Raw genomic sequence first — 8,322 nt, forward strand, 5'->3', positions numbered from 1 at the left:
ACTATCTCGCATCAACTGTTGCCAATCTGGACGTTTCGTGAACCATCCTAATTATACCGTAGATTTTATTTCTTTCCTCTTTCTTTCTTCTATTTATATTGTAAATTTTATTTTCTTCCTTCCTGTTGCTGATTTTGGTCCAAGTGGAAGACCAGGAGCGGCGCTTGTGCCTGTCCCTGAACTTGCACCTATTGTCACTCATAAATGTATCAACAAAGAAATGTTATTTATTTGCTGTTTGTTCGGTTGACAATAAAGACATTTATTATTATTATTATTATTATTAATTATAAACGGAGTACGTTATAAACATTTATTTATTAACGGCAGCGTTGATTAAGTGTATGATTACTTATTCAATGATAGCAGTTACGACAATTACTATAATATGTCCAGGTTCAACGGCTAGCATAGAGCTTATTCATACCATCTATGTCATCTTGATGGAGTTTGTCTATTCCGCCACCCTTATACCAGGGGTACATTACAGCTTCCTCTACTTCTGAATGTTCCAACCCCATGGAGTGACCCAATTCGTGGACAGCCACGCTGTAGAAGGAAGTATAATCTAGAAAAATCCAAGCGTTAGGTATTATAAAATCGACATAGTTAAAAAATAATTTACCGCCCATTCCATCGATATCCCACTTTTCGGATGCATCGAAATGGACGTCGCCATCATCGGGGAAGAACGCATGGGCCAAGACACCGCCGCGTCCATCAAAAGGATATCTGCGGAAATTTATTGTCAGCAACGGTATTTGCTTACACCTCGTCTATACTAACCCATCTCCATGATCGTGACTGCCAAAATAGGTAATGATATCAGCTTCCGATTTATTGGTAGTGGGGTGGAAAGTAGTACCGCTGGTATGCCCGGACCAAAGTCTCAAAGCGGCACCAAAGTAGGAAGAGTATTCTTCGTGAGTTAGGTAACTAGTTCCAGTTCCAATGCTGTGAATAATAAAGTCAATTAGGTACCCAACAGTTAATTTTCAACAGACATACTAGAACTCTACTTGTTTCTTCGTCCAGCCCTTGTACGCATTGTAGCGCGGTTTGCCGTTTTCATAATCTGCCACACCGCAGCGAGGTTTCTTGATTAACTATAAAGAAAATGAAATTTTTTCTGCTTGTTTAATCTGTCATTACCTCAATGGTAGCTTCATCTATGACACCAGTTTCGGGAACTTTGCCCATTCTTTGCAATTTTTTGATGGCGTCAGTTAGACTTGCTCTGTTTTGAAGATCTTCTTTTGTTGCGTACCCAAATCGCACCAAATAATTATGCTAAATAGGTTTAAAACAGGGGTTAGTTGGTACGTAGGGATAAAATAATGACAAAAACTTACAACTTGATCTTCTGAACTAATTGCAGGAGCTGCGTACACGCCTGAAAGAAATTGCGTTGTATTATTTTGATAAAATAGATGAAAAATGTACTATACCAGCGGCGAAGATAGCCAAGGTAACGATGAGTAAACCCTTCATGGTTATTCTTCGGACACCTTTACAAAAGTGATTCTGAATGGCTCGGAGCAGTTATTTATACTAGAGAAGTGAAGAGGTTTCGATAAACCTTTTTCGTTATTTGATAAGGTGATAACGAGGATTATCATTTGTAAAATTAGGTCTTTCATTTAATTCATTACCCAAAATCATTGCTATACTTATAGGTCACCGATTATGAAAATGGTATGCTGGCATCGATATACAAGCTGTACAAGCTGGAAACTGACTATTTTCCTATTGAAATTCGGCTATTCCGAACGCTGGATTGACTTATTGATAAACGAAAAAATAAAACGACTAGCAACTCAAATTTGAGCACAATTATTTACTAGATTCAAGGCTTAGAAACACAGAAGCCAAAGAAGTTTAATTGTATCTCAGAAGTGTGCACCCTGTGTGAACCTTTTGAAATCTTTCGAAGATGAATATGCACCTGTAGGAAGAATAAAAAATGAACATAATGAAAGATTATTTAGAAGGGTGCGCTAAAGAGTAGGCAAACCTGCACCAAAGGCAGTAGAGAAATTTTTACATATTTCAGAAAGAATGTTTATAACAGTTTTGGTCAATTGCAAATGATATAAAATTAGATATAAACTTAGCGAAACATGGTAGTTAAGGTTGTCATGGGCAAAAGATTATAAAAGAGTCAATGCAGTACAAGAAAGACGAGATTGCGATGGACCGAGTCCACTTAGAATATGGTACCACTATTAGAAATTATGAAGAAAGGAGGCCACAGAGGTAGGATAGGGAAAGAGAAGATCAGGGAAACGAGTAGAGGCTGGATCAGCAGTTCCACAATAACGAAGGGAACAAACCAATCACATAAATTTTGTCAAAAGTTTTGTTCAAAGAACCATTTGTTCTTTCATCTTCGATGAGGCAGTAGCACAAATTTCTGGATTCGTTAGAAAGCATATGATTTCAGTAACGTAAACGTATACTTCATGTTTTGTTTGGTACATCTTAGCAAAAAAGATAATAGGGCAAAATGGAGCAGATGTAGCGCGTTGTCTTTATTTTACTATAGGCGTGTGCATCGAACATTCGCGGAACAGTTTATGTCATGTTAGGGCAACACTTCCTCTCAGAATTAATGAATATTCCACTTCTTGAATTTTTTGTTGTGTCTTCTTAGGCATTTCGAAATTTCAAAAAAAAATTATAAGAGCGACTCAATCCATAATATAAGTCTATTTTTATCCATTTTAAGGTGGTACTATAATTTATTGCTGCACTAAGTTTGAGAATGGAGAAACTGAATGGTATGACACGTTTTCACTTAATTGATTGACATCATACAAAATTGTCCATACCCTGGATGACAAACCAAACCCGGTTCGAGACCTTTGTCACGTATTAAATTGAGTGCATCTACAATTACGAACCATAATATTCTTATCAATCATTTTTATTCATTTCAAGATGTGAGTAATGGCCGGTCGAAATTTTGCAAATTTTTCGAATATCGATTTGGATTTGTACTAAAATTGGATAAACCTTTCTTCCTTTTGGGGATAAAATTTTTTTTCGCTTTGTAACTATTGTAGTATGACATCATGTTGGGTTCATTGTATTAAACTTCCTTGTGCCGCGATTCGCAATAAATGGGATCACAGAAAATTCTCAGTGCAAAACAGGATGCAGATAACGAATAAATATCGGATTTCTTTAGATAAGCTTTTTATCGTTGAGTCACCAGCCAAGCTTGGGAAAGCTGGTTCTGCAAACGCTGAAAAAATTAGTTGATAAGTATTCCCCAGTTAATTGGTTTAGATGGAGGCCATTGTATGAGAAGTACCAGTAATAAAAAAGATCAGCCATTTTGCAACGATTAAGGGGCGTGAATATGTTAGGAGAGAGTTAAGAGGAAAAAATTTTTAAAAAATTATGACTGTGTAGCCGGGCCGAAGAGATCGTAAATTTTCAATCGCGTGCATTAAGCACCAAATAAGTGATTCCGTTTAAGTGACGGTCGATATTAGTCCAAGTTTAAGTACAGTTTTGCACCATTAGTTAAAACGTGAAATTTCCATTGTGTAAATTTCACGCCCGAAGAGAAAAAGTAAATCGCGGAATCTTAGTTAAAAATTTGTCAAGCGTATTGTGCTATGAAATCATCCACATAGTGTTGAAATTAAAATTAGACGTGGACATTACGTATCAAATATAAAGCGCTAAGTAAATTCGAGCGATAATAGCGGTGTGATATGAACCATTGTTCTTAAAGGAAAATAATACGAGCGCATTTTTGGCATCTATCCGACGGAACAAATTTGAACGTTTCACCCATTTGCCGTTGTGTTAAAATTTACTATTGTGCCTCCTTGGAATATAACCATCAAAGTTTTTTAAGTGTGGATAGCCGTTTTCATCAAAGTAATGTGTTTTAAAAGTTCAATGTAATAGTTTGTTATGAAAAAACTTCTTTAAATCGACCAAAAATCAGGCAAATTAATTCACGAACTTACTCAAATTAAGGTGTTCACATCAATAAAATTTCACTGTGGGATTATACCTACAAAACTACATGTTTTTGGAAAATCTCGTCTACCTTCTACAAGGAAAATAACCTACTCAACAGCGAGCCAAGGATTTTTCAACTGTAAACATCAGTTAGCATTCTAAAAGTTGCAGTCTACCCCATCCATCAATCAACGAGCATGTAAAGGGCTTCCCAATCTTCATCGAAGTCCTGGAATTTTAAAGGTTAGTCTATTTGGAATATTTTCATTGTAATAAAAAATAAAGTCAATTTGTGTGTATTTATATGTTTTATGATATGTTTTAATCGATTGTTTATTGAATCAATTTCCTTAAAGAAGGTAATTAATTATATTTGAAATAGTGGAATTTGTGTCAAGGAAAATTCAGTATAAAAAATAATATTCACCTCTTCAAGGGAAAGAACATATTGTGAGTTGGCCAACAGAACTAATAATATTCAAATTTTTTGATAGCTTAATAAGGTTTTAGTCATATTTCCCAATTTTTATAATATTGATTGTAAAGATCGCAATTTTCTGGAATGCATTGGATTTTGCATTAAAATAAATGAATGAAATTATGGCCATTGAGTTGATGATTTTTCAACGGGAAGTTAGATGAGAAGTAGAGTAATTAACACCAGTAAAAAGTGAATTAGATACCTGATTTTTCGTTGGAAGTAAGACAGTAGAAATTTTGTATGTAAGTATTTGAGCTAGTCGGAAGCGAGGTAAAGATTTTGTGATTTTATTAAGAATTAGCGAATTTTGGTGAGATAAGCTATCCAAAAAGGTTGATGAGGTGAGAGAGGAGAGAAGGGAGAAGCGGGTACGTGTACCTGAGGTGGTTGTGTTTGTCCGTAAAAAGAAAGCACCGTCACATAATGTCGCCCAAAAGTGGAGCTCGAATTAGCGCCCTGAAAGAATCTCATGTTTAATACGTACGTTTGTGTTGATAGCGGTTTTTGATCCCGGAGGTAACGTGTTATTGTTGTACTAGGTCGCGGAAGATTAGGAATTTGTTTTGTCAGCAGTTAAGACGCGATTTATATAAACACCATACAGGGGCGTATCAAGGAACGGATTTAAAATTTTTATTGCGGTTTTGAAGTAATTTGTGGACATTTTATTATTGATTTAAAGGGTAGTAGTTGAGCGCTACGGTAGAAATAAATATTTCAAAGAGGCGATCAGAATTGCTGGTAACTTTCAAACAATTTGGCGCAAATTATTGTTGTTTATTTGAAAATACAGGTGGATAGGAAGGTAAGTCCCTTGTTTTATGGAACTACGTTCAGGATTCAAGAAAACCACGAGGAAAATACCTAAGAAAATGGAAGCGAAAAACCAAGAGAGCCAAAACGTAGTGGAGGCGCAACCATTCTCACCGGAGAGCCAAGATCTTTTCGGAAGCTACGAGATGCCACAACCCAGCCATGGAGGGGGTGAAACCAGCCACCAGGAAGTACAACCAGGTGCAGCACCAGGTGAATTAAACCGAAGCCTGGGAGAACCCATAACAACTATGCAACCTCAAACCACCAGCGGACCTGGAGAAATACTACGATTAACTAATATGATAGAGATGATTATCCAACAGTTAGGAGAAGGACAACGAAAAATGGGTGAAGGGCAACAGAAAATGGAAATGAAAGTGGATGCAGTACAACATCAAATGGGCGAAGGGCGACAAGAAGCCAAGGAAGATATACAGAAAATAGAAGGAGCCCTACAAGCAACCAAAAGAGACCTACAACAACAAATAGGAGAAGGACAACACAGAATGGAAGCGATACGGCAGGAACTAAGGTCTACACAAGCTCAATGGGAGAAAAAAATTCAAACCGACTACAACCAGCTCAGAGAAGAAACCCAGGTGGGAATCAAAGAAAATAAATTGGAGATTCAAGCGACGAGAGCTGAAATGGAATACAGCCAGAAGAAAGCCTATGAGAAGTGGGATGAGAAGCTGGAAATGCACACGACTAGAACAACAAGCAAGTTTGAAGAACAAGAGGAAATAATTCAAGACATTCAGGCCAAACATGGGAATTTCAAGGAGCGAGTCAAGGATGCAATTGTGGAAATTGAAGGAAGTATGAAGAAAAACGAAGAGCGAATTGACCATCAGGATGAAGAAATAGGAATCATCAAGGCGAATTTAGAAGCTCGACCAGCCAAGGAAACCAATTCCCATCCAGCAATTATTTACAAGGCGGATCATTTACTTCACCAGAAGCCTAAGAAATTTGACGGCAACATTTGGACTATCCATCCAGTCAGCTTTTTGGAAGGACTGGAAAATTATTTAAGACATTTCGATAAAAAAGATGAAACCAAGTTATCATATGCCAAGGAAATGGTGGAAGGGAATGCCAAAGCATGGGCTGATTTGAATCGTAACAACTGGAAGACTTGGGAGGAATTTAAGGACGCTTTTATCAAGAACTACTGGTCTGAAGAGGTACAAGGCAAAATACGACTTCAAATAGCTACACCCAGACTATATCAAGCGAAATTTGGAAAGTACACCGACCATGTTTGGTTTTGGGTAAATAAGACCAACCACCTGCAACCTCCAATGAGAGAATCCCAGCTTGTCGACGCTTTATCCCGACATTTTCCAAGAGAGGTGGAGCACATCCTCATAGGATCAGCAGTGAACACCGTCAAACAACTTATCAACACTCTTGAACGAATCCAAACCTCAAATCAAGAAACCAGGCCAAGATATAATGGACCAAATAGAAGTCAAGAGAACACCAGAGAGGAGCCAGAGAGGCAAGAGCAGAGAAGACAAGTAAACTACATACGAGGTGGATACAACAACTTCCAACAATTACAGAAGAGGAAGGGGCAATTACGGACCAAATAGAAATTTTGAAGTGAGAAGGAGAGCAGAGGCTCCCCAGCCGGAAAACTACCAGAGCAGGGACCAGGAGCTCCACTAGTCCCTCAGACATCACGAAGATCTCTGGAGCAAACAAGTTTATTAACCAGCGTTCACAATTATTTCCAACGATTACGACAAAAACCTACTAACACAACAAATGAAAAACAAATTCAAGATAATAAAATCACATCAATAGGAACAATCAAACATCAAGAAAGAAATTATGAAGAGGAAAAATTAAACAACTTTATTGAAGATTTTAAACAAATTCAACCAGAAGAAGAGGATGAAGAAAATATTTTGAACAACAATGAACAACAAAATTTGAGCGACGATGAAAAGGAAGAGGAACCGATACTAATGAATCAAATTAAAGAAAATTATCAAGATGATGAAGATTTTTTGAGCGATCAAGAAGAAGAAGCAGAGATTATTGATGATGGACAACCAATTATAATAGGAAAGCTGGAGGGGGTGGAACAACAGTTATTATTGGACACCGGTAGTCAAGTCAGCGTGGTTTCCGAAGAAGTTTTTGAATTTATACAAAGAAAAAATCCAAGAGTTATCACATTACCAGTTAGTGGAATCACGATTCAAGGAATTACTGGGAAAATAGTAAAGGTTGTCAACCAAGCCCTACTCACCTTACAGATTCAAGACAGTACACATGAACAGAAATTTTTGGTTGTGAAGAAATTAGAAACAACAGCAATATTAGGCACCGATTGGATGAGAGACAAGAAAGCCAAGATTGATATGGACAGAGATGAAGTTTATTTTCAAGACAATGATGTCGATTACTACATTCGGTTTCAAGGAAGAAGTTTGAAAATTAGAACAGCAAATCTTCAAGTAAATCAGCCTACGGGAAGTAGAGAAGAGAATGAAGCCATCGAAGAATTGATTAGTCAATATGAAGATATTTTTTCAACCAAGCCAGGATTAGTCAAGACGAAAAAGAACCAACCAGCAATTACCATCGGAAAAGTGAAGAAAAAGAAAGAAGATAAGAAATTGAAAAATATACTCAAGAATATCAAGACTGAACAAGATGAAGACGAGAAGTGTAGTTGGATCAAGAAAGAAATTGAAGAAAAGGTTTTGTAATCCCCGTGTAGGGACGGGAGTAGCATGCTACATGTAGAATATTCCTACTGCAGAGGACACTGCATGTCGTAAGAGGCGACTAATCAACAGTCCAAGCCCCCCCCCCCATTGTTTCCCTTGATTTGGGACATTTTTGTCTACTACCTTTGGCTATAGTGAAGCCTCGTGTTTCTTTCTTTTAAGGAAATATTTTTTAATCCGTACAAAATCTTACAATCCTGAGGAATTGGGATTTCTCCATTTTATAATATTGAATACTTTTATATACTGTCTAATATATCTTGCCCTCCATAAGTGCAATAGTGATGCACGTACCAT

The 8,322-nt window shown here is 37.1% G+C and overlaps 2 protein-coding genes across 2 annotated transcripts; one reads left to right on the forward strand and one right to left on the reverse strand.

The window, feature by feature from the left end:
* Positions 1 to 299: 299 nt before the first annotated feature.
* LOC116174920 (hatching enzyme-like) lies at positions 300 to 1,530 on the reverse strand. Its single transcript, XM_031492950.1, has 7 exons — positions 1,449 to 1,530; positions 1,353 to 1,393; positions 1,153 to 1,290; positions 1,009 to 1,106; positions 787 to 954; positions 626 to 732; positions 300 to 568 (listed from the first exon to the last, which is right to left on the reverse strand). Exons 1-7 carry the CDS (start codon positions 1,489 to 1,491, stop codon positions 399 to 401), a joined length of 765 nt encoding a protein of 254 aa, XP_031348810.1. The 5' UTR covers positions 1,492 to 1,530; the 3' UTR covers positions 300 to 398.
* A 3,270-nt stretch (positions 1,531 to 4,800) lies between these two features.
* Positions 4,801 to 8,004, forward strand: LOC116174641. Its single transcript, XM_031492582.1, has 3 exons — positions 4,801 to 5,671; positions 5,759 to 6,857; positions 6,903 to 8,004. Exons 1-3 carry the CDS (start codon positions 5,284 to 5,286, stop codon positions 8,002 to 8,004), a joined length of 2,589 nt encoding a protein of 862 aa, XP_031348442.1. The 5' UTR covers positions 4,801 to 5,283.
* The last annotated feature ends 318 nt before the right edge of the window (positions 8,005 to 8,322 follow it).

This window comes from Photinus pyralis, unplaced genomic scaffold, assembly GCF_008802855.1.
Source record: "Photinus pyralis isolate 1611_PpyrPB1 unplaced genomic scaffold, Ppyr1.3 Ppyr1.4_LG6, whole genome shotgun sequence".
Taxonomy (NCBI): Eukaryota; Metazoa; Arthropoda; class Insecta; order Coleoptera; family Lampyridae; genus Photinus; species Photinus pyralis.